Source organism: Dicentrarchus labrax, unplaced genomic scaffold (genome assembly GCF_905237075.1).
Source record: "Dicentrarchus labrax unplaced genomic scaffold, dlabrax2021, whole genome shotgun sequence".
NCBI classification, from domain to species: Eukaryota; Metazoa; Chordata; class Actinopteri; family Moronidae; genus Dicentrarchus; species Dicentrarchus labrax.
In genome coordinates this window covers 14,370,287-14,397,975 of record NW_026136702.1, presented here as the reverse complement: position 1 = coordinate 14,397,975, position 27,689 = coordinate 14,370,287, and the positions used below count along the sequence as shown (strand labels likewise).

Here is a 27,689-nt window from a genome sequence, read left to right as displayed (position 1 = left end):
TAATTTTTATTCTGTGCTTTTTTTTTTTGTCAAATTGCACTTTATTTAAATCTTATTTATGATTTATTACACTATGTTTCTTTCTTTTCTATTTTTTTCTATTTTTAATTTAACATGTTTTAGAAAAAGTGGAAAAACAGTAGTCCATTGCTTTCCTCTCCCTTGCTGTCTACAAATGGTCTTATGTAGGGATGGTGGTCTTCATTTTGAATCCAGTCCAGGACCAATTTGTCATGTCACTTCGCCTCTTCACTCGTCTTGTCAGTCCAATCAATACTTGACCTGAAATTTTGCTGTGGTGGGTTTAAGAGCTTATACCACTCTGTAACCTCCTCTGAGCATTGTATGCACAACTTCATGTCAGATTTTGTCACCTTCTCTGCAGGGCAAAGCAGGAAGGGGGAAATTGCCTGAGTCCGCTCAAATATGTTTGAAAGCCTGAGTGCTGATAGTGAATGCTGAATTTATTTTTATTAAATACTGGCTTGTTCAATTATACCAAAACCTTTCTAAAAGCACATGGTGAATTTTGAATGACTTTTCAGAGTCCTTCGGTTTTTTTTGTAGGAAAACAGCAATATTTAATTTCTCACATGACTGATTACCAAGGCTGAACTGGATTATGACATTTTTTTAATTATTTTTTTTGTCTTATCTCATTTCCAGCACTCTTCCTTAACTATTCTATTGACTTGTCATATAATTTAAATTAAGGATTTTAGTAAAAACTTATGCTATATAACATTAAAACCAAACCATTGGTGGTATGTGTCAGGCCAATCTGTGATTTTTTAAAATGTCATTATTTAGATAAGTCTCTCTGTGTACTGTATGTAATTCAATATATACCAGCCATGATTGCACCCATGTGGTTTTCCCAAGCTGTTTCTCCATGCAAAGCAAGTCCAACACATGAAATTATTTCCATAATCACAATTCACCTCTGAACAGGGCAGGGGCAACCAAACCAGGAACATTTATTAGATACTGTGTGTGCAAAATGGTGGCAAATCTACAGAGCGTTAAGTAGTGAGTGTTAGCAGCTGAAATGTTGAAGATTTACACATAACTTTTTCTTAATTTTTGGACGCACACTTCACAACAACACCAGTCCTTGGCAGAGAGAATAGGACCTGGAGTTAGTGCACAAGTGACAGAGGGAGCCATACACAGCAGAGTTAGTCCTTTATAATTGAGTTTACAGGTCAAACAAGACCATAGCAACAAATACTCAGTGTAGCAGGTTGGGCTCCTTAAGTGTTGAATGCAAAATCTCAGAGGCCTGAAAAATCGTAAAACTGCTTTGCACATTAAACAACAAACAATCTTTACAGTACAGAGGCCTCCAGCACATAATGATACAAACAGACCCACATTTAAAACATTTACTGTGATTGCTTGGTTTGGGCAACTTTTTGCCTACACACACACACACACACACACACACACACACACACACACACACACACACACACACACAGTAGTTTTGCGTTTTGTTAAATGAATGAAGTTAAATGTTGTCCAATAAGGGGCTGGGGGTCAGAAAGAGGCAAGGGTAGTATGAAGGGGTTTTATATCATATTTCAGCCTTCCCTTGTGAGACTTATCATACATATAGTTGGATCAATGGATCGAAGGTATGCAGATGTGAAAATATGTCAATACTGTTGTTTTAGTTTAAGATTTTCAGGAGCATGGTGTTGTAGTTTTTTCAGCAAGTCAACTCTGGTGAGGTTCTTGCTTTTTAGAAAAACATAAAGCCCTCTTTCACACCCCAGTGATTTTGGTGCAGTCCTTAATTACAAAAACAGGAGTGCAGTTGGTTCTAGGTTACCACTCTAATCTGACAAGTTTAATAATGAATACTCAAATGTTCCACAAAACTTGTATTTTAGCTGCAAGTGTATCTTTGCTGAATTGAAAGCTAATGTGGAGAGATTATGTATTGCAAAGACACTTATTCTAACCACAGAGGATTAGTAAAGACAAGCTCTGCACTCAAATCACGTAAAGTACCATGATGCACATTTGACCCTGAATCTGTGCCTTCCTCATGATTTCCAATCATTTGCTACAAAGTAAAAAGCTTCTCCAAATCTTCGATGGGGCACCCACATGTGGATAGTTTTAATGAAGACACATTTACATGACAACCTTGTACAACTCATCACCACACACATTTTAGAAAGTTATTTGGTCCAGCATACACCAGTTATTTTACACACATTATTCCACCCAACGTTAACATTACATGCACATACACTTGCACATCCTTCTGGTCCGTCTGTGAAACCAGATAACACTTTAGCCCACAGTACTCGACATCCTGCAGCCACCATTACGAGATTCGTAAGTGAAATCGTTCTACCACTACCACAAGTTTGCATTTGGTGCCTGGTAACATTAATATTTCTGACATTTTATCCAGAAAACCGTGAACATCTGGTGTTTTTAGTGGTACAACCTCTGCATTATATTATCCTGGTGTTCACTATTTGGTTGCTGAGCTCTCAACAACAACAACAAATCTAATTCTACTATTACTTGTACAGTGGTTTGATAGCACCTGATACGGTTATAGGAGTCCATTTAGTGTATGTATATTATTTCAGTAAGTGAATATATTATACAGCAGTTAGTTATGAAGCCCTGAGGTCAGCCATTTTTATTCTTCATCACATCCACGGCTAGTCTCTTAAATATCTTTACTCACTCTTATGACAACTGTCTTGCTCACCGGATATAAACACAGACATCTGTGAAGCACTGTACAGAGATGGCACACTTGCACATACAGCACACCACATACATGGACATCATCCTATACACCACTGTGTTTCATTACCACTAAACAACTGACAGTGAGGATGATTTATTTCATGGCATCTTTTTGCAACAAGTTTTTTGACAAGCGATTTAGGGATCATCATTTGTCCGCCGAATTTGATGAAGGCTATTTCTGTCTTAGCAGTTGCACAGTATCTTGCTCCTTCCCATCTGCCTTTGTTTACTCTCATTTGCACATGAAATACATCAGACATCTCTGTTATTTGTAAAAAGTAGAAAATGGAGAGAAAAAAGACCCATTAAAGTGACACATCTCTCATGGCGGATATTTTCTGTTTTAATATTGGTGGTTACAATTTGTTTTTTAAGGCTATATTTGGCGATGGGATGTTAAGCTTTCTGCCTTTAGTGAGGCTCACCCATGCCTCTTTCCTCTAACACACAAAACAGGTTCCTACATAGTAGTTTACCCATGTAAACAAAAGCAAAACTAACATCCATCACTGGGATCTGCTCTCATCATTTCTATGAACAGGTAAAATTACTTGTTGTACAAGAAGTTTTACTTGGACCTATTAATGTTTTTGAAATGTGTTAAAAACTCATATTAAAGAATGTAGTGCTGACTCCAGTGGTGTCACTTGTGTGAAAATGTGAAATATTACTTGAGGTGAGTCATTACAGCAATGAGACAAGGGCATAGGGCTGCATAAAACATTTTCAGCATCTACAACTCTACTGCGGAGGTGATAGTTTTATTTCTAGTCTATTAATCACACCATGCAGGACAGGATTTTACCATATTCATTTTGTTAGAAAGTAAAACCTAGTCTTTTCTAGTCATTCACATCAACTCCAATACATTATATCAACAACACTAAACCACTGCAATGAGAGGAAGAAATCAGCTGGACAAGGCACTAAATCTGATTCATGACTGATCAATAGAGCCGACTGGACAGAATAACTGTAAGAGATTGTTTTGCCTTGAAAATCACTTCAGAGATCTACCTGAGAATTTAAAATGAAACCATGTTTTTGATCTATATGGGCTAAAAAGCAACCCTCCTCCGAACTAAATGAACAAAAGGATCTTCTGCCCTTCCCTTCTGATAGATGATAAAAAGGAGACGACATGAAGCTGCTCAGCTCTGTCTGCAGTTGGGGTGATAACAATATTACCATATGGGCAGGAAAACTTCAAATACTACCCCCTTTTCCTCTCTCTCTCTCTCTCTCTCACTCATATATAATTTGTTGCCAAGTAACCGTGGCCTTGCAGAGTCCCCGGTGCATAATTTCTTCTCATTTGTGGTCTGAGCTGAGCGATGCAAGAACTACAGAAAATCCACTGTGGATGCCACACACACACATCCTTGGCATGTGCCATCTAAAGGTGTGTGTGTGTGGGACACCTGCTTCAGTCCACGATCAGCTGCAGATTAAATGCCCATTTATAAATGCACCATCACAGAGGCTCATTTCACTCTTACTATACACGTGTGACACGCTGTAGAGGAACAATTCACACAGAGATACTATTGACAGTTATATGTCCTTCACCATTCTGTGATGCAGTCCATTTTTTAGGGATTTTCTTTTTCTGGTGTATTCACCCTCCCTCAACCTGCCTCATCTATTTCTGCTTTGGTTAGTGATGATTGCTTGCATGCCCCTTACTCAGACTACAACATGCCTTGTGGGTACACACGCATGCGTTAAGGCCTTTTGAGGTCAGTCTCGGTAAGGAAATTGGTTTCTCTGCCCTTTATATGATGGATTTTTCTCCCTGTATGATGTAAATTGGAGGCTTGTTTGTTTGCTTTTTTATTCCAGGACTGTCACAAATTCTTTTCTAAATGATATTTTAGGAAGATTCATATATCAAATATCACTAAAGTTAACAATTATTCAGTTAATGGGATAAGAACAAATACATTACACAAGAATAGCAGGGTCCCATATCAAGAAGTTTTGTCAACCTAACACCAGGTTAAAACTTTGTATTTTCTGACCTACAGAGGGTTAACCTTGCTGCAGTGATGTAGAAGTGTACACCACGGTGTCTTATTACAATTTCAACCAGAGAGGGTATTAAGTTACTCTTTTTTAAGAGTTTTTAGTCGCATGGATTTTTTCCTTAATCACCAATATAGGACATATGCAGTCTAACAGGCAGGGTGGGTTTCAAAAACGGCAACAGCTGGACTTCATCCCAATCAATGCTAATGCTAATCCTAACATTACCATTGTTACTTCAAGGTGAACAGTGCTTAGACACACATAACGACAATATTCAGTGGTTCACACACACAGGGTCAACAATGACAACAACAATGCTTTGGATTAGTGAAAAAGTTAAAAAAATCACAATCTTGAGTCTCAGTGACAGAGTGATTATGGACATACACTCACAGTAATTTGTAAACAAAATATACACATACATACTGTACCTTGTACTCTAAATCTACAGTGAAAATCTTTTTGTTTTGGTTATAGTCATTGATTTTCAGTCTTAATTCATTGCCGTTTTTTTATACAGTCCATTTCATTTATCATACGTATATTTACAGAACTTCATATTTTCCATATTTTTCTGAGAGTGGTGTTTACTATCATTGGGGTGAAAACTAAAATGATCTAATCTAATAAACATGTTTCTTACTTTACAACTCTCCTCAAAGTGCAAGACTATGATGGGGTAAAGTGCATGAGTCCTGCCAGCGAATCACTCGTCAACTCTGCTCTACCGGTGCAAAGACTGTCATCTTATTGTAATATGTATTGACACATCAAACCATGCTGATTGAGCAAGCACACATCAAAACCTTTCACTTAAAATCTTGGTAACATGATTCCAGCGTGACAATAACATGTTGACTGCATGACAAGGCAAAGCAAAGAGGACTGAAGAGTCCTCATTGAAGCTACAGACAGCAGTGTGGTATACGGTCTGGAGACAGTAAGTGTATTTTAATCAGATAAACGCTCGCCTCTCCACTCACACTTCTACATGAGACTGCAGGTCGAAATCAGTTACTTGGCAAGAAATGTGCCACTGGAAGAAAGCAACATTCACATTAGGAGTCCAAATTGTATCCATGCTTTTGTTTCAGATGAGAAGGTATTGCATTAAACTGATTTTTCATGTATAATAAGCAGTCACCCAGGTATTCTTACTTGCAAATGTTCTCAGAAATAGTAACTATCAAGTTATAAAATCATGTGTCACTTTTTATTTGATCAAATAATTTCTCAGCTAACTAATGTTGGCTGACTTGTGGAGTTCTTGATGAGATTTGTGCACCAAACTGAGAAAGCAAGTCACAGCCCCCAAAGCCTTTTATCTACATTAAGATTTATTGCAACATTTGGTTTTCTGGAATATAGTAAGCCACCAGTGAGTCAGTTTTTACTTCCTGGACTTAAATCTTGCCAAGCAATATTATCTAAACCCCTGCCCACTGGCCAAGATTGTACTCGTTGCTTGGCAACACTGGCTTAGTGAAAATTAAATCAAGGGCATTTTGAACGTGTTCTGCACTGCAAAGCCAAAGTACAGTTAACTACATGAGCAATAAAAAGAGAAATTCAGATGAGTTTAACTGCCATTAAAAGTGTTGTTGGTACAAAAGTAGGCTGTAGATTTGATGGTATTTGTTGAAAGTAGTGGGTTAGTAGACCCCAAAAACTCTCTTTCTCAATCCTTACTATGAGCAATGTACTCCTACATGAACATCTGCCCAACACAACAGCCAAAGTTGGAAAAGTTGGAACAGATACAGTTTTTATATAAGATACGGCTTTTGTCTGTGCTCTTCTCACTGGTTTGAAGTGGGAGGGGGTCACATGTTTTTGTGTACCAATCAAGTGTTAGTCATGAATATTAACCGTTTGTAACCAATATTTAAAGTTTGGAGGGGATTTAAGACGTCCAAAAACAAGCTGTTATTCTTTTTTGGGATTATTTGGAGTGGTAGGCCGTGAATTGGTAGCACACTGCTGGGTGTGGCTTTATGTCACCTGGCAACGTTCCTCTAGCGAGTACAGTATGCAGCAACACGACGCATCTGGGTCACAATAGCCGTACATTTACATCCTCAAGCTCAACGTCGCGCACACACATGGCAGTTCCACTTGCTAAATACATACACACACACGCACAAAAAAAAAGTTTCAAAACCCACCTGGAGCAGAAATCATTTTCACACTGAACAAGAGAACGTCACAATTCAGATTCTTTTATGCATGCAGCGTGTGAACGCACCATAGTCCTGGTTTACTAAGCTTTGTTACAGGGTCAGAGGTGTTTTTTGCAGAGTGTAAATATCAAGCTTGTGTAGCCTTTAAGCCTGACGAGTACAATGTTTGAACACTAACACGGGAGATTCAGGCTCATATCAATAATTTGACTCCTTGTTAAGAGTTAAAACTTGAAGCTGACATCATTTAAGGGTGAATTTGTCCCGGTTTCATTAGTACCACCTTTATCTCTGCTTGTGAAATAGCTCCTGCTAACAAATCCTTAGTGAATTTGTGTGGTTTTAAAGTTACAGGCATGTGAACTGTCCCATGGCTCATGATTCTCTACTGTGTTGTGTGCAGTCGTGTGTTAATGAATATTTACAGTACCACAGAAAACAGCTAGAGGAAGAGAGACATAGGCTTGGCACAGCTTCAGTATCATCACATAGACACAGACTGCAGAGTCTGTACAACTGTAATACAAATGTATGTGGGGGATTGTGTGTGTGTGTGTGTGTGTGTGTGTGAGTGTGTTTGTGTTTTTGTTGTGCACTCCTGCTGTCCTCCTCCTCCTCCTCACTGTGTGGGGGAGCAGTCGTCTAAATCCAGCAGCTCTCTGACCAGTCTTTCTCCAAACTGCGCTCGGCTGTAGCGTTTAACCGTGTAGGCGTCAGACATCTTGTAGAGGATGTACGCGTTATTGATGGCGATGCTGATGCTCAACCAGAACACCTGCTGCCAGGTCTTGTTGGGCTTATGGAAGATAAAGTACCTGTGGGAGAAAAATAGCTACTTACTCCAGGGCTTCTCTACAAAAACCTTCTGATGAATGAATGAATAAAGTTAACACTCCACCATAAATAACAGGCTTTTAAGTGGGACTGTGTAACGTTTTCTGAACACCTGGAAAATGGCACATAACTTCACTTCCTTTCCTTAACTGTTAGTAAGAGTTAGTTGCATTAGGCTGTAATGGGTTCACAAACAGGAAACAAGTTAGAAGAGTTATTAAGTCAGCAACTGACTAGTTAGCATCTGAGCAAAATTTGCTGACATTAAAGGACCAGTATGTAGGATTTAGTGGCCTAAAGTAAGGGTGTATTTCATTGTTTATGGATGAAGAAAGAGTGCACATTTCTTATTTCAAACGTTACACAGCCTCACTTTAAGGGCAGAATATGTCATGTTATGTCTAAAACATGAACCACTGCAAGAAATTGTAAAATGTGGTACGTACTTGCTGTACTTGTCATCGTATTTGCAGATGTAGCTGAGGTGTGCCGCAAAGGCCTCAACAGCCAAGGGACATGGGATCTCCCCACTTTTCCTCTTAATGATCATACCTGCCACAGACACACACCACAAACTAAGAGTGAGAGACATACAGGAGAGAAACGAGATCCCACTGTAGGGACTCTGTGGTCACCTGGCCAACAGCAAGAGAGACAAGGGAGAGGAAAAGAAGCGCTCCTTTACATGAGGGAGGCTGCCTAGGTGCAACTTTTTACTATTTTGGTTTATAGCTGGTCTCTTTCTTGGATCCGTGGAGGGCTGCTTTGTTTAATGGGCCTTTTTTACAGCAGACATTCAGTCACAGCAGGAGTTGTAACTACTAACACTAACAATGGCTCCGTTCCATTTATGTCCTAGTAAGCCATGACAGTGAACCAACATGCACAATATCAGGGTCCTTAAAACTGGTACATGGAAATGGAAATTCAGACATGATCAATTATCAAACATGTTGAATGCTTCACTTTCTGGACTGTCATTGGTTTTTGCTTCAGATTTTTAACCTTTTCTGGGACACTTTAATTTCTTCATGACTATCTGGATTTCCTGAGTTGTTTTAGGGTAGGAAATACACCATGCAGTTACAGAATTATGCTTCATTTATATCTACAACTTGTGACAATGGCCAGACTCCAGGTATCATATAGACACTTGCTGATTGGTCTGTATGGATCTGATCAGGCTAAAGATGTTGTTTTCAGGCTTGAATTTTGTACGAGTGTTAATCACAGATTATATTAACACTAATGCAATGGTTAATGGAGGAGATAAAAATGAAATTAAAACATCTCCATAATAATGTAGGAGTCGCTGTTATACCCCGTTATTTATACACGTAATTAATCAGATTTATCAGTTATCAGCTTTTTTCAGTTACTACTGAGTAAATTATATAATATTACCCAGACAAAAGTAACTAATCTTGCTATTGTTTTATTTTATTTATTTTATTACATGTTGAGGTTATTGATGGGGTTGGCAGCTAATTTAATTCTCCTTTTTGTACAGAGTGAAAAAGGGCACACACACATACCCATGTACACACAGAGGGAAAAGAAAATGAATATTGGATAATAACAGTTTAACTGATCTGGGGCTTTGCTCCCACTCTCTTCATTCAAAGAGCTCAAACACACTGCTGCCCTTCAACTCGGTTTAAAACCTAACAAAACGGTTTAATCGAGAGTGGATTACGCTGTAAGAGGAGGGGAATATCATGATCCTGTCGCCTCCTGGAAATGGATTATCATGGATTACGAGCTCTCATTGATTTTGCCTGACACAAATGCTTAATGATGGTAACTTGCATCCAGACACGACAGTACGGCTAATCTTATTTTCACTGAAAAACTGTCAGGTTAATGGCAACCAAAAATAGTTCCAAATATTACGGCACATTAGTGGTGGGTTTGAGCTCTGGGTGCATCTGAGCACCGTTTACCTTGTTTTGTTGGGGAATAAGCGTTGGTGAGGAACCTGAAGTGTCCCTTGTTGTACCAGCTGATCAGTGACATGCTGCCTTTCATCATTACTCGTGACTGGCCGCGCTGCGCCGGCGTGGAGCCGCAGACCAGCATGTTTTGTGGTAAGCCTGTACAGTCGCTCTTCCTGGTGCTCAGCAGACCACAACAGTAGATATCTGCAGAAGCAGAAATACAACCATATTAACATTTGTATAAATAACATACACAGTGTACTGCAGTTTGTAAGTCTTCTATGATATTAAACTAAATATTTTAGCTTTTCGCACTTTTGGTCGGACATAAGAAGACATTTGAATATGACAGCGAGGTGGTTTGTGATATTTTATTGATCAACCCATTAATAAGATAAGATAAGCTAAGAAAAGATAGACTCTATTGATCCCACTCTGCAGAAATTCGCTCCCTACAGCACAACAGACAAGAGAGAATAGAAGAATAAGAGTTATATGTACACTACGGCTTTTTATATGCAGATGTGATTGATAAGGAACATTGCACAGGTCACAGCAGGACGTAGTGGCATGGTGTAAAAATCCATTAATTAAGTTTAATCAAAGAAATGAAATGAAGATAATTCTTAGCTGCTACCTTACTAACATAATTGATATAAAGTTTTTATCTAGAGCTGAAACAATTAGTCGATTATTGATTATGTGATCGACAGAAAGTCCCTGGTTCCAGCTTTTCAAATATGAGGAGGTGGTAGTAGTTCTGGAGTAGTTTTCGGACAATTTATAGAAAAAATTATTAATCAAAAAAGTAATTGTTGAGTGCAGCCTTAGTTTTATCCACCCCTTCAGTAACTACTGTAAATTTATTGCGCATTTCATGCATTCTGCTTTCTGATGTGAACTCACAGAACAAACTACTGTCATGTTGATCTCTCCCACAGCTGTACCACTTCTTCTCTTCTTCATATGCCATCTCTGTCTTTCACTTTTTGCTTGTCTTTCCACCCATTTAATTTCTTTATTTCTTACATGGATGAGCAGCGGTGAAACAATCATGTGGCTGACTGCTGCTGATTTAATGTTCTCAATTTGGACAATGATCTCTATCAGTGTAGTTCATGTGTGTGTGTCCACAGTGAGTTCCGCAGAGTAGCGCAGGGTAATTAACTCTGTTAATTAATCCAGCATGATAAATTTGAACGTAAAATGCCAGACAATGCCTTCACAAGCTCAGAACAGATTTTTTTCCCCGGCTGAATGTCTCATGGTAGTTTCACCCAATTAGTATGACAAAATATTGATTGTATCTCCAGACTTGTTTTTCTTTACTTGGCGTATTGCAGCTATGCCCGGTTGAGTTTAAAATTGCTCTACTGTTATTGTTTAGTGAAAGAACACTTGTGATAACAGGAGTGTAAAAACTTTTCAATTTCCAAGTTGTGCTGATGATATCGTCAAAGGAGCCTGATCTGTTTTGCTGAATATTTGTTCTTTGCATTCACTGACTCACTCATTTCAGCCTTTTATGTCATGATGACATTGTCCCACATCTGTTATTAAAATGGAAGAAGAGGTTGTTGAAAAGAATTCAAATGTGACTCACCCCACCACAATAGAATTGTGCTCTTATAATAAAAGATGCCTTAGGTATAATGAGCATGAAAATCAGAGTTCTGTGGAAACCAGCTTCAGAGATGGATTATCAGGATAAAATACCACAATTTCCTCCAAAATAATTTTTCTGCTTATCTTTTGCAACACCTTCTGATAAAATATTACATACTGAGTGTTTGTAAGCCATTAACAGCAAGAGATTGGATTGATAATTTCTAGTCAGATGTTAAGCGGTGTTTTACTTAAGTGTCCACTTTACTTATTGATTTTTTGAGTTGTGACAAGGCAAAACACTCTCAGCTGGATCTTCCATGATTTATTGTCAGTCTACTGTGGTGCAACCGGCGCAGTTACGGTTGATGTTGGTTAACGAGCAAAAAAACATCCATCTTAAAAAGTCCCTCATTGTAAGATTAACAAAAGATTCAGTAAAAATTTAGTGATGTAATTCCACTTCTTTTTAGTGCAATTTGACCTTGTTTCAGGAATTTTCTTATTTATGAATGTGAATATTTGGAAACCTGACAGAAAAAGTCAGCTTTATGCATTAGTATACAATTACACATCTATACCAATCCCAAAACACACGATTTTAGGGAATTGCACATAGAGAAAAGCTTTTTTTCTTTAATACATTTTATCTTGTTTTTAGAAACGTTTAAGTTCTTAGTTGTGAAAAAAGGCAAGTAGGATATTAATACATGTCAGACAAATGAAAGTACAGTCTACCGGCCTATGTTTTCATTGACAGACGCATGCTTTTGCTTTTACATATTCCCATACTGCATACTGTTGTGTCTCATTTGAAGGTGAAATACAACAGACTGCCTTTCTCTGTGCTACTTAGCCTGGGGTGCTATCACCACACCATGATTAAAAATAAATAAACAAAAAATGCAAATAGGGAGAGAGATTAGATGAGTGGAGAGAGAGATTACAATCTGTACATCAAAGCAGAAAATGAGAAAGGAGGGAGACGATAAGAGAAGACGAAGATGGAGGCTAGAGAAGAATAAGAAAAAAGGTGTTTTATTTAGGTAGCATGGCTGAGACCAATATATAGTATCTGCTGTTGCAACCTGTTTGTGTACCTTGTTTGCTGAATTCAGAGAAGAGGCTGAGGCTTGTGATGGATGGCCCAGTAAAGATGATGGTGTTCTTGCCAGAGATGTTCTGGCAGAGCTGCTTGGCCACGAGACTGTGGAGCTGAGGCTTGTTCTTCAAGGTGGCCAGACCGTCTGTACCCTGGCCCTCCTTCAGATGGACTGAGATCTGCATAGTGGGAACAAAGAGACGGGACATGTGGATAAAACAGATAGAGAACTACCAAGCTTTATTCCAGTTTTCCATAAAGTACCATTTAGGTGTCCTACTATATAAGTCTATAGTCTAAACCTTCTAGAGGCTGCAATGTTCATTTTCAGGTGCGCACTACATTTATTCTTTCCCTCTTGTATTATCTTCCATATGTTTGTATTTATATGTTCCCTATGTATGTATATGATTGTTTGAACAAATTTCTTTGTATACATGCACATATATATGAGCATATGTGTGTGTTTATATTTATTTGTTGGTTTGTGAGGCACTTTGTAACTCTGTGTTTTAAAAAGTACTATATAAATAAAGCTTTACTTATTTATTTTACAAAATTGTGAGATGGAGCAAACATGGCGATGATTTCCCTTTACCAATAGAGACTTAAAAAGTTTGTCCTGAGGTGGCACTAGAGAAAAGGCCATGAAGTTGCTGGGATCAAAATCTACTTGGACTCATGAGAGATTTCATAGTGACATTTTGGGGCCTCCTAGTGGCTTGAATGAAAGTCCCGGAATTTTTCTACCTGGCATATGCCCTATGAATTATTATATTATATGTCCTATTATTAATTGTGACTATGGGTTATGCTAACTTTGATTTACCATTGTAGAGATTTGGGTAAATGAGGACTCAGCCTGCAAGTTGACCCGGTTGTAGATCCCTATGCATTTAGCTATAATGGCCAATGTAGAAGGACTTTTGTTTGAAACGATCAATGTAAAAATCATGTTTATTAGGAAAGCTTAAGGAAGCTCACACAGATTCCCCTGATGTGTTGTTTCTATAGAATCACTATAGCCACATTTACAGGATGTTGCTTTAAGGCACCAACCATGAACTGTAACGTCCCCTGTTTGAGTCCTGAACGGGACTTCTGATGCATGTCATTCACTCTCTCTGTCGCCCCTCATCTCTTTACTGGTGATGCTCTCATAAAGGCAAAAAATACAGTAAAAAAATACATCTTAGCCTGATGCTGTTGGAAGAAGTAAGCTCATGAAGTCTCCAAAATTAAAAGTTAAGAGTTCATCCTCCCAGAATATCTGTGATCAAACTTTTAGGTGATCAAAGAAATGTTTTAAGAGCACCCACTGGGGGCCATACATATTCACAGCAAATTTCATGATGATCTGGCCAGTTGTTGAGAAATGTAGCTCTGGATCAAGGCAGACTGACCTGTGCTTCTTAGCAGAACACACTGGTACATGGTGCCCTTGAAGTCTAAAAGAAATATGAAGAGGAGCTTGGCTTCTAAAGGAAACCATTATTGAATGTAGAAATGTACATTCACAAACAGTCCTGTGTCCTTCTTGTACTTACATTTCTGTTGTTCCCGAGCAGAACGGTATTAGTCTGATTAGCAAGCATCTAAGTCAGGCCTTTAGCTATTACACTAAGTGGTCAGTCCATGCCTCTGTGTGTGTGTGTGTTTGTGGATCCCTGTGTGATGCGCAGCCTAATGGAATCTCATTGATTCACTCCATTAACTTGTTTTATTTCTTAGTTTTTTTTTCTCTCCTTCGACACAATTCATTTAGAGAGAGAAGATCTCAGCGCAGACACACATCAGTGTACAGAGGACTGGTAAAGACTGAGTGCCTGCCAAATGGCCACAGTCAGTGTGAATGATAATGCTTATTTGTTAAATGGATAGGATAATGGAATATGGCTTTAAATGACAGAGCCTGTGATGCTTCTTACGCACAACTCGCTTTAGGGGGCAAAATGATGAATACTTAGATTTAATAGTTATTTTATTTGATAGAAACCAAAAACAAAGAAAGCAGGCAAATTAAAATTCTGATCGCGGTAGGTTCCCTCTCCACTAATGTAATTCTGGACTACATCCAGGCTAAAGAAGGAAACATTTCCCCTGCAGTATAATTGTATGCCAGAGATCTATCTATTTAAGGGTTCTTTGCAGTGAAAAGCCCTTTCTTTACAATGTTGTCTCAGAATTTTCCTTTAAAGCACAGACCACAAACTGCAACGTCTCCAGTTTGAGTCTGGATGGGGACCTTTGATGCACTCTCTGTCTACCATTATGATGCCCTCATAAAGGCATAAAATGACCAAAAAACATAACATAACATAACATAACATAACATAACATAACATAACATAACATAACATAACATGTTTCATCAATCACTTACATTAAAAGCACATGTGTAAGGGATCTTGCAATGGCCACTATGAACACAGGGAATGTAGTTTAATTAAATGAATGACAGTTTTAATGATTTAATGTTTATATGGGAACCAGACAATTGCTCTAAAGACAGACTTAAAAAAATCTATGAAAATAGGTAACAGGGACTGGAAAGTAACTGGAAAGAAATGTTAATGTTGATTTTTCTATGTAACATTTGTTTGTGAGTCCCACATGGACCAACAAAACCAAAAGTATTGTTGAAACAGTCCAGCTGCATAGCTATATACCACTGGAGGTAAATGTGTTATGTCAGTGAAGGTCCTCTTCAGTATAGCAGTGAAAATGTTTGTTTATTTATTATATATTATTTATATATAATATTTCTTTAACAACCTGCATTCTGGAGGGAAATGCAGTTACAGTCTGGTTGGGTATCCAGTCCCACAAATACTGGGTAGTAGTTAAGAGGTTGTCTCAGTCAAAATAAAAGTGGTAACCTCTTGTAGTTGTGGTTTCTAATGTTTGTCCTCTGTTCTCGATAATGGTCAGAGTTGGACAGGTCTGTCAGTCCTGCAGTGCTGGGACCCTGTTAAATGGAGGTGTTACATAAGCAAACGACGTAGGAGTGGAAGGTTGCAGTAAGGTCAAGGTTGTCAACATCAAGAAGAAAAGAAGAAAAATCTGACATGAACCAATATTTCTGCCTAGAAGTTACTTCTCATTTCAAGATGAGTTTGATCATTTCATTTTCTGCATGTAAAGGCCTAAATGTTCATGATGAATTTATGAAAAGTGGTTTTATTCTTTGTAGTGTCGACAAGTAATTGGCTGAATACAAAATGAGGCAACACTGACAACCTGCGAATGAGATTTGAAATTTGGTAAAGATCAAAGTTTCATGAAAGCCTAGGTAGACTGACTTTTTATGATGTAAAATATTACATTTGTGCCATGAAGTTTGAAAGCAAGAAATAAAAAACCCTCACAGCAAACAAACAAACTTGTACTTTATTCCCTCTCTAAACACTTCACACTCTGTGCAGCTAGACATTGACTTTATTCATCGTGGACAGCCTAACCCAAGCCTTTACCCTAAACAGGACCTTACAACTTTAGAGCTCGTCTTTGGTCCTCGTGAGGTCTACTGGTCCAGACAAGGCCCAAAAGGTTACAAATAAACACACACACACACACACACACACACACACACACACACACACACACACACACACACACACAAACTGAGTATTGCGTGCTGCTACCTGACAGATGAATCCTGTGGAGGTGCACTGTCGAACCCAAAGGCTGAACTTCCTCTTCTTCCTCTTCCTCAGCTCTCTTTCCGTACAGGTGGTGATGAACACTGGATCCTCGTCTATCAAGGGCTCATGAAGAACCTGGAAACACACATGAAGTTACTGTACATGTGAGTTTGTCCAGTGGATTTTTATATAACCATGTCACAAGTAAAGTACAAGATGTGTTACTGGAAAAATAGCTGGCCTTAACAAGGGAGAAAAAAAGTTTTTTTGTGTGAGGGATAGGAATGAGGTTGTGTATGATGTAACATTACAGCTAGAGGTTAGAGAGAGATGGCAGCCAATCGAAGATCCTCACAAGTCCTGTATATGTTTGAGTGTGATACTGCAGAGAGAAAAACAGTCATAGTATATATAAATGAGTATTTCTGCAGAAATACATTCTCAACTGTGCAACTGTCTGCAAAGCCCTTCAAAAATACCTTCTCCCTTGTCAGTTTCTCTTTTCTATTGTTTCAGTTGTTACTTTGTCCTTCACTTCTGCATTTATGTTATCCCCTTTTATTTGTCTATTCGTCTAAATATTTTCCCCAACCACTGGAAAACCAAATGCACAAAGTAAATTCAGTACTTTTATGTTATGTGCTTGACTAATTCTAACATCCAACCAATCATCTAAACATCTAAAAAATAATAATACATAAAGCCTGACTGTTAGTGGCAAAAATAGAGAAAAGAGGTGTTTACTCCTTTAGACCTTTTTCAACTTGAGTGTGAATTTTGCCTGATGCAGTAAATTCAGTGGGCCCTGAGGGGAAAGTCTAGAATTTATCAAAACAAATGCTTGTTCTGCTGTCTGCTAAATGTAGTGCAAATTGTTTAAGTATGATGGAAAATATACACATAACATAATAGAGACACAAAGTATCAAGCTATCTTCTTTTTATATGATTCTCCATCTTTAAAACAAGCACGTTTAAGTCATTTTTCAAGCACAAATTACAAAAAACAACTTGTCGCAACTGCTTCTCTTTGTTTTCCATGATAGTAAACTGAATATATTTGCATTTTGGACTGTTGTTCCCAAAGAAGTTACTGCAGACACTTGCTGTTGTGGTCAGTGGAGACATTAAAAAGCATTGAATGTTGGCATGGTAATTTTTCCATCAAATTGATGAACATAACGCAAGACATGTCAAAGTACATTTCAGAAGTAGGTTGAATTGTGCCATTTTCCTCTCGTCTCTAAACAGTTAGGATGGATCAGAGCAGATACTGAGGACGGAATTTTTCAATGTGGATTAAAGACAGTATTTAAAAACTGGCACACATCCAAACACACACAAACGGGCATTAACAGAACACAAATGTTTTCTAACCCTGTCTTAGACGATTACACAAAACACCTAAAACCTGGCCAAATATTTCCCAGAGAGACTTTCAACCACACAACAAATATTTGCATTTCAAATTTCTCTCTCCCTTCCTCCGGTGTCTTCCCTGCCTCCTCCTCCCGCTCCACTATGATTTGACTAAAGATGAAGTGAACAGTGACCAACAGCTCTCTACAGCTCTAGAACCGAGAGCAACAAGTTATTTCCAAGTCAAATATGAGAGTTATGTATTAAACAAGTGGAAAATTAATGAGGCTATCTAGCCTTTGGATGGATGACATCAACCAAACCACAATGGCCTTTTAAGGTTTATCTCATCTCGTAGCAGCTACATTAGCACAGTGGTAGCTACTGTACCACGATGCTCTTGGTAACCACATATTTCTCTATGCCTTATTCCAACAGCTGATAGCAAGGTGGTTACATTTGTACATGAATGCTTCAGTAAATCCCTTGCTTGGATACCCTTATTGTATATTGGACAAAGGAAGAAAGAAAAATCCATCTATCCACTCATTTGCTGTCTGCAGTGGATGTTCTGTGACGACTGTTATAAATTCTCTTAAAGATTTTACACTTGCGAATCAATACAAAAGCAGTGTCAACAGATCATCGTAGTGACTGCTTAACTGCCAGACTGACACAGAAAATGTGTCAGAATCGCTGTCAGAAGGAGCTGACATAACTAATATTCAGCGCTGATATTATTTAACATCATGTTAAATAATGCAATAAATCCAGGTCACACAGACGTGACAGATGTAGAGAAATATCATGTTTGAACAAACATTTTGACTGCCCAGTTCCCTCCCCTTGTTCCTTTTGTTACAACAATAAAAAATAGAACTGAAATGATTTGTTGATTAATTGATTGACAGAAATTAATCAGTGACTATTTTCATAATCGAGAAGAAATGCCCCAAATCCTATTGTCCCACCAATTTGTGTTTTCTTCTATATCAAACTAAATATTGTAGGTTTTCGACTGTTGGTACAAAATATGTCAGCTTGGGCTTTTTGAAATCATTATGGACATTTTTCATTATTTTATGGACCGGATGGAACAGATTAATTGGGAAAAGAGACAGATTCGCCGATAATGAAAATAATCATTAGTTGCAGCCTCAAACCAGTGCATCAACTCTTTTCCTTCCTTCTGCGTCAGTCATTAAATGGGTAGATTACTTTTCCATTGTCTGTGGAGCAACAGTTTCTGTCTGTGCCACTCTCACTATCTGGGCTCACTCTCTGCCCCTGGCACAAAAAACTAACAGATAAAACAAACTGGCCTAGATACACATGTACCCCGTCACTGCTAATGACACACACACATGCTGTCGGAAAACCGCTCTGCCCTCATTGTTACAGTTTATTCATTTTTAGATCTAAGTAGATAGAGAGCACTAATGTGAAACTTTGGTTCACCAAACTCTTTATTACTTTATTACAAAATTAACTCTGCAACATTTACATTTAAACTATTTTGACGGTGAAATTACATGGTTGAATGAGATGTGGATGTGATATGAGGAGGGGGTTTGCTGTTAAGAGCCTGTATTCCCAAATGCATCCCAGCCCTGACATAATCTTTCACAGTGAAGATGACGTTATGGCACTCATATAGCAGAAAGACCAAAATCAATTTATTCAACTACTTCCCAGAAATTCATTAATTTTTAAGAGCTCGACAGTGGCTACAGGGGTAATACCAGATCCCACTGGAATATGAGTAGCCATCTATGTTGCCCTCCTCTAAAACTAAATTCTGAATATGTATATGATTTTGAAGCTGAATGAGAAAAGCTCTCAAATGAAGTGCAAGCAATGCTATGTTGAAGTGAAATCTTATTTTTGTGTGACTTTTATGGCAACCCTTTTCATGAGTCAGTGGTAAGTAAATGATAAACTAAGAATACCGACAATCAGTAGCTATTAGAGCTATTTTGCTTCTGTGAATTGCCACAACGCAACACTATCATTACAGACGATACGGTAATCAAGTTGCACAACATCATAACAATGATATGGAAGTGCTAATTTTATTTACCAGATTCTACGCCAATCAGGTTGTTTATTTATTAGTTCTTTAACATCGGGCTGTGCTGCTGTTCATCTAGAAAGAAAAGGAAAGTAGGAGCTGAATAAACTCCAGCCCACCCAAAATAGAGTACCAAGGCTAGCGCTCCACTGCCCCAGTTGCATAAATGTGGAACTAAAACATACACTGCAACTTGAAGTAAGTCCTCTGGAGGGAAAGTCTGATAAAAATGAGTGCTTCACGTAAATACTTGCTGTGTAGACGGTTTTCAAACTGAGACTCCTTGTGGGAGCCATTTAGTTGTTTCCCACTTCTTCACAGTAGCAAATAGCTTCCTACTGTGTTAGAAGGGCATGTACATAAATGTACCTTAAATTAAAACAGTACCTACATTGCTAACCAGATAGGCAACATATCAGCTCTAGAAGTTGTTTCACTTGTCACGTTTCTTGGAATACTCTCCAGTTAATGAGAGATAATAAAAGGTATAATACTTGATGTCAACTGTTAAATCTTGCTGGCCCTTGAAAGACAAGACATCTCTTGGATTGCCAGCTAATAAAAAGTATAATGTTCAAAACACAAACAACCCTGATGCTGCAGCTACCATGCCAGTTTGGCAAAGTCACTGAATGGAGAATCAGTATAAGAATTTAGATATGTGTATATATATACATATATATATATATATGTGCAGAATGTAGCACCTAGGTGTCCAAAATATATAAGGTTTCTTTAGGGAAACCCAGGCCTGGAGTAGAGTGCACCCACCTGTGTCTGTGAAGGTCTGAAGGTGCAGCTGAACGACTGCTGCAGCGAGTCCAGGAAGGGCTGGATCTTGTACAGACCTTGGTTGCTTCCCTGTGACGGCCGGAAAGCCACGATGTGGAAGTACTTGAGGATCTTCTCAAAGCGCGCTTGGCTCATCTTCAAGGCGATGCTCCTGTTGCTGAAGAAGCCTGAGCTCCAGATGCTGAGCACCGACTCACAGCGGTGCACGCTGGTGGATGTGACAAAGCCCAGGAAGGCCTTTATCTCCTGGGCTGTGACTGGACGCCAGCCTTCGTCTGAGCCGAAGCGCTCCTGGAACTTCTTGGCATACATGTTAGTCTGGATGACCATGTTTTGGATGCAATTATCTGGGACGAAGAGCTGGAAGAAGTCCAAGGCTGTGGCTGTGGCCGGCATCTTCTGAGCAGGACCTGGACAGGAGGGAAAAAGAGTGAAAAACTATGACAGAGGAAAACCGACAGATTGACAGATAGAGAATCCCACATGGGCTAACTCACAGACACAACTGTCACTTAATCCCAGTTTTTAAAATCTGGCACCAGGCCTTCAATTTGATTGACTTTGCTGAAAAAAAGATTTGCCTTTGACACTGTAAGACATGATAAAATTAGATTCCGTTGAGCTGTCACTGTCAAGGCTGTGTGGGATGCATACAAAGAAGCAACAACAACAGAGAGGACAAAATAATTACAGTAGTCTTAAATTGTGTTAAATCATGAGAGGTACTTTCAAATGCTGTTCTTTTTCATGAATCAACAACAGCAGCTTTTTCTGAGAATTTCACAAGCCCAGGGCAGCGGTTAGAAAGTTTATACAATGTGACAGCCACCACACTGTTTCTAAACTTGTGGAAGGTTTCAGTGTCTCCTTGCTTTAGTGTTATGGCAGGCAATGAGTCAAAAGGTCTGATCTGATAGTCGAGTCAGGAGGGAGCCATGAATGAAAAGCATCTAAGAAAATACAGTCAATAAAGCACCTAATGAGAGATAGTGTTAACATCAACGTTGACCTTTTTAACCAAAAAAATAGATGCACTTAAACCAGTGGATTTGCAAACACATGTGTAACATAACAGGCCGTGTTATCTGGTCTACTCCTCCAGTGATTCCCCCCGAGGGGCTACTTCTGCAGTGTCTTGGGGGTACATAGAAAGATAGTGGAGTAGCTTCACTTATTTAAAAAAGCTGGGACACCAGAATGCCCTGTGTTTGAGAGTGTGTGCAAGAGAGCAGCTTGTTTGTTAAAAGTGATTAATTGTTGAGACAGGCTTAGACTAACTTAATCAACAGTTAAAGGACCAGTGTGTAACATTTAAGAGGATCTATCAGCAGAAATGGAATATAACATTTCTAGGAATGTTTTCATTAGTGCGTTGTAATAAAATAAGAATTGTTGTGTTTTCGTTACCATAGAATGAATCGTTTTTATCTACACATGCCGACACATTTATCTGGTCGCCTACACCCTCCTAAATGTTACACAGCATGAAAGCCTAATCAAAATATTCCTGATAACCGATGATTTTATCATACGCTCTTTTGTATCTACTCAACAGTAAGTTTATGTCTTTCACATGTGTTATCAGTGTAATATTGTGATATATAAAATATAGTGGTGTAATATATATATATAATATAGTGTCTCTCCAGATAACAGGGAAAACTTTTCTTCTGTTCCTATGAAGCTATTTTCCCTCTTTGATATATTTGTCATTCACTACTGAGGGGGAAGTGACATATAATACTTCTCATTTAAAAGCTCTCTGTCTGTAAGCCTTTAGGGGTTGCACTGAAGTCACATAGTCCATACTTTATGCAGTGACTGGCTTGATGTGTTTGCTCTTGTAAATTACAGATTTTCTCAAAGGTTGCTGGATTTGTGAGAGGGATTTTGGACATTGAGTGGAACAACTCCAGGCTCAATTGAACAGCGCAGTATCATTATCTCTGACCAGCGCAGAACAAGATTTTCACTCCCTCTCTCTACCCTTTTCCCCAGTCAAGTTGTTGGCTGCAACCAAAATAATAAAGGACTTTTGATTCAGTCTTTTAATGTTGGGTTCTAAATAACATGTACAAGTCTTGAACCTAAACTGTTTAAGCAACGTGTGGAGGAGGACTAGAAAAGGAAAAAGATAGAGTAGTACAAGCACGCCCACAAAGCAGATGCTTGCGGCCAAGACAGCAGAAGTAGCCAGGGCACGGCTCAAAATCCACTTATTTGCATTCCATTAGACTTGAAAGCTGAAATGTAAAATCCAGCGTAACTTCCTCGGGGGGAGCCACTCCTCGATAAAAACACCAGACATTCAGATGGAAGGTCCACTGAGGCAAAATGACTCACCTCAGCTCATCTCAGGAGTTATATGAAAAAAATACAACCTGAGGAAGGACTCATCATTTTTATGGATAATGGAATTGTTTCTGTGTCCTCCATAGATTTTCCTTTATACATCCCTCCCAGCTGATCTCCAGTCCAGCCTTCATCACTCTGATAAAACTGGATCAAATATTTACATAACTCTTCTTTCAGACTACTAACATTATAAGATGTTTGTCTGCATGGAAAGCTTTGAAATATCAATATTTCCCACGTTACTCATTACAAAACTCCACCTACGTTGCACATACAGACGGAATCATAATCCCTCACGATTCTCAGCTGTCATAGTATTTTTATTGTCGAGGGACAAACATCTGCCTGGTAGAGCTTTTATAGCCATGGATTTAAGAATGAGAGATTACCATGTAGCTGGGAGGGATAAACCCTTCATGTAGACGAAAACATGCTTTTTAGCAGAAATTACATAAAGGACACGAGTTTAAGACAAATTCCAGCTATGGCTTAAATTAATACCACAATATTAATATTGTGAATTGATGTCAATATATAGTATATTCTTCATTCTATATATTTAGAATGAACCAAATCACATGTAACATTATGTGTTCTACTGCTATGCATTTCCTAAGATAAACCTCTTCACATGTATAAAATACAAACTTTAACAAATCCCTTTGTATCATAGCTAGCTTGGAGTAATTTATTTTGACAACAGAGTTGTGTGGAATAGTCACAAAATGTGATCCTATAAGTCTTTTGTATTGCAAAATCCAGAAAATGGATAAAAGTCTGGAAGAGAAGGCCAAATGGCTTATTCAATTAGCATTTTTTCTGATTTCTCCAGTAGTACATGTTTTGTAAGCGATAATGAACAAAAAAGTACCAGTATCTGGAAATGGTATATAGGTTTATGGAACTGTGTCCAGATCTGTATATCATACAGTATTATATCATGTCAGATTTGTGTGCACTTATTCTAGTTTTGTAATATATAATGAAAACCTGAAAATCTGATTGTGAAAAAAATGTTTCCTCTATTTTGGGATTTTTTATCAATTAATTTTTTATTAATTGTTTGAAAATGTATATGCAGCATTCTGGATATCACTTATCGGATTTTGTGGCATCATTCATATCATTACAATACAATTCCAGTGAGAGTCAACAGACCACTATTGAAATAAGTTATATTACCATTCAGTGTTTTTCTCCTCTGTCATGCATAAGACTTGTTTTGTTTTATAAGTTTGTTTTATGCTATTTAAAGTTTATTTAATTTTATACTTTTTTGTCATTGCATATCCAGGTCCAATACTTTAGTTTTCCTCTTTTTTTGTTTTGTGACTCTTTGGACTATTTGAAGTGTGAGTTAATAAATGCAGGCAAACAGCCAGTAGATAAAGCTTACAGTAGCTTTCCATATATAAATGCTTAAAAGAGAATACTATCAAGTTTCACTTTGTGTGTCTAAGTAAATGTACAGTTTTTCCAAATGGCAATGGCAAAAGGCAACATGCAAACAATTCAGACTGAAATACAAGGGTCAAGCAGATAAACTGACATATGGAAAGTACCAGTAATCTATCAGACATGCTCAGCAAAGCGAATGAATAAATAGCTCTTTAATTCCCATCAACATCACGATAAAGTGGTTATATAATCTGAGATGTGGATGTATGCTTCATAATCCTTGGCTTGGCCCTTTGCCACCAGTCTTGCACTGCAGGGGAAACACTCTCATGCTGAGATTAAGATAACACATCACCTATGAACTCGTCCGTGGTTTCAAACTTCTGCTGCTTGCTCAAAACCAAAGGAGGGTTTGCCGCTGTACTGTAAATGTAAACAAACCCGAAACACAAAGCAATCTTCAAGTCTGAATGAGGTTGACTCGATGCTTTCTGACTTGTGGCTGATGATTTATGTACGGGATGCACAGTCTCTAAGGAGTGGGGCTGTCACATCAACACTGCATCTGTGTCAGCACTGTCACGGCTAGAAAGTAAGACAGACAGAGAAATGTACAGGAAGAAAGACAGGCAGGTGACAGAAAGACTGCCAGACAGGAGGACAGATAGCTAGACAGAGAAATCAAGACACATAATAAAAATATTGCTGATATTTCAACCGTGGGCTGACTTGGTGGAAGCCTCATCTAGCTTAAGCAGCCTCCCTTTGCATGCCATTAAAATCAGCAGAGGAGCATATTTCTGTGGATACGCTGGTACTCAGGATGTGGTCAATCTTTACTGTTTAGGCCGATTAAATCGGAGTACGCTCTTGGATACTTGAGGTCTGAAGTGTGATTATGCTCCCTAGCAGTTAATCATCTCAGCCATGATGCAGGATGGCGGGACCACACCCACACTGACTCTGCTTGTGCAAATAATCACTAGCTGTATCTCAGCAAACCAGAACAGACCATACAAAGCAGACAGACACACCTGCTGCCTCTCTAGCTTAAGTCAACAGAGCAAAAAGAGACAAATAGAGCAGGAAAGAGCAGGATGTGGTATGGGAGGAGTACAGAACATCCTGGGCCTTTTCTCTCACCGAAGGACCTCTTGTGGTACCCCGAGTCACTCAGCTCAGTGTGGTTCAGATTATTTTGGATAAGTGACAAATCTGGAACAGGTTTTCTTTGGCGTCCTGCTCAGTAATGCTGCTTTCTGAGACGGGCCAATGCCACTACCTTCGATTTGGGAGCCATACACCTCCAACAGCAGCCACTAGCCACTGGTTAAAACCTCTTACCTCATGATCATTTCTGGTCTTTTATTTTGAATTCTGAAGCTGTGCATTTTTTCTGCTAGAACAGCTGGCAAAACAAATCATTGAATACAACCAGAGCAATACATTTCCAGTGGTTTCCTGGCACTTTGCCTATAATCAATTGTGCTTTTATAAATTTTTAAATGAATGTACCAATGTGTGTTTCATGCTTGTTTTCAATGTGTGAGCAGAGTGGGGTTTGGTCTATATCTGCTACAGCCATATGTTGGTTCACCTCCAAGGGTGCCACAGAGCAACATGTCACGGTGGATACAGGATGGCATTTCCACCAATCGCTTTTGCACAAGCTACAGAAGAGATGGGAGAGTAGAGACAAAAAATCCAAATGAAGAAACAATGCACTTTCTGTACTTAGTGATAGATAAATGGATAAAAACTGTTCGGTAGAGACTAACTGTAGGCACATGTTGGCTAGCAACGTGTTTTTTTCACAGCATGAGGACAATTTGAGACAGACTGAGGCAAAGAAAGGCAGAGAGACAGCAGTGTGGGTGCACAGTGCTTTTTACTGTCACGATTCACACACACACACACACACACACACACACACACACACACACACACAGGTCTCCTATTCACACACACAATCGAAGATAAAGTGTGCAACCAAAATCAGGGTGCCTTGAGCTTGTGTCCAACACCAAATTTAGACAAAGCCTTTGTGCATGTATTCTGCATACATACACCAGACTTCATGTAATGTGTTTGATGTGTGTGTAGAAGCAGGAAGAGACAACATGCTGTTTCTCTAAATTAAACAGCATGTCTCCCTGCAACTGCACTGAAACAGGAGCACACACACAGGACAGCATGTGTAGCTACCACAGCACCAAGGGGTGAAGTATCAAAGGCTAAGCGTCTGCCATTAACTTAATACAGCAATTAACGATGCAGTGTCATGCTTCTCTGTGTCACTACACACACAAATACGCGTGCGCACAAGGAGGGTGCACGCACACACACACACACACACACACACACACGAAAATGAACAAGCATGTCCCATAGCAACATCCTTTTGTATGTTTTGTCACCACATGACCACATCAATGGCCTGCCTGACCTGAAAAACCCGAACGTGGACTGCACTGTTTCTGCCCGATCCACCACCTCACCCCCACCCAATTCTTCCCCGTTGCGCAAATGACCTTATTCATCTTTGTCGTGCATCACGTCTCACCATATGTCTCTTTGTACGGTGGCACCGTGACATCCTGCAGCGTCTCCGTCCAGCCCTCCTCCTCCGCCTGACTACGGGACAGAGAGCCCGGGGGACCGGCTCCGCTGCTCCCGCCGCCGCCTCCTGCTGCCCAGCTGTGTCCGCTGTCTTTATCTCCCCGTTTTTGGTGGTGGTGCTTCGGTTGCTGCTGCTGCTGCTCCTCCTCGCCAACCTCGGCTATGTAGTTGTCGGAGTCGGAGTCTCCGGAGGTGCTGTAGAAGGGATTGTCGCTGCTGTCATCCCCGGACTCGCCGAACACGTCGTCGGATATCTGCAGGCTCTCGTACCGGGAGCGGGCCGCTTCCAGGAGAGACAGCGCCTTCCGCCCGCACTCCGCCATCTCTCTCTGTAGTGATGCTGCTCTGCTCCCCTTTTCTCTTTCGTCCACCCTCTTCCTCACCCTTCCACTACGGCTTCAGCGGCGTGCAAGTGGTCACGATGTGTTTGCCTTTAATGTGGCGGCTACACCTCGCCCCCCCCTTTTTTTTTTTTTTTTAAAGCTATGAATTATGGTCCCCCTATCCTCCAGGCTCGGATGCGGCGGAGCCCGGCGGTCAGCAGCGTGTGGATCCGGGGAGAGCTGTCCGCCTCAAGGGTACTGAAATATTTCCGCCCCCTTGCTCAGTCTATAGCGCTGCGCACTGGGCAAAATTAGTTGTGGCACAGCATCCGGGTTGAGAGACCAGAGATTTCTCCACAGTGAGGCAAAATAGAGAGAGTAGTGGTTGCCGCTGCATCACCTGACACCATTATCCCTGCCCTGTCATCCAATAAGATACATTTTCATATCCAAACTCAGAGAGGAGCGGCGGATGGGTGTAAACTGTGCACAACAATGTAGTGCATAGCACTATAGAAGTAATGGAAATATAATACAATGGTGAAAAGCAACAAAAATCAATGATAAATATATATATATATATATATAATAATTAGTCATGTACTTGTTGAGCCTATGTCTACATCCACACTGACAAATAAAAACAAACAAACTTTTACACA

General features: G+C 39.3%; 1 protein-coding gene across 1 annotated transcript; it reads right to left on the bottom strand.

The window, feature by feature from the left end:
* Nucleotides 1–1,168: 1,168 nt before the first annotated feature.
* On the bottom strand, nt 1,169–27,426 carry pgbd5 (piggyBac transposable element derived 5). The gene is made up of 7 exons (XM_051427702.1): nt 26,649–27,426; nt 20,312–20,742; nt 16,112–16,246; nt 12,466–12,646; nt 9,767–9,964; nt 8,270–8,375; nt 1,169–7,804 (listed from the first exon to the last, which is right to left on the bottom strand). The coding sequence occupies exons 1-7, from the start codon at nt 27,025–27,027 to the stop codon at nt 7,609–7,611; spliced, it is 1,626 nt and encodes a 541-aa protein (XP_051283662.1). The 5' UTR covers nt 27,028–27,426; the 3' UTR covers nt 1,169–7,608.
* Between the last annotated feature and the right edge of the window lie 263 nt (nt 27,427–27,689).

Coding starts and splice junctions, on each gene's coding strand:
- pgbd5 (XM_051427702.1), bottom strand. CDS start 27,027: ATGGCGGAGTGCGGGCGGAAGGCGCTGTCTCTCCTGGAAGCGGCCCGC. Junction 20,743..26,648: donor ACCGTACAAAGAGACATATG/GTGAGACGTGAT, acceptor CCTCCTGTCCAG/GTCCTGCTCAGAAGATGCCG. Junction 9,965..12,465: donor CTCTGAATTCAGCAAACAAG/GTACACAAACAG, acceptor CTGCTTCTGCAG/ATATCTACTGTTGTGGTCTG.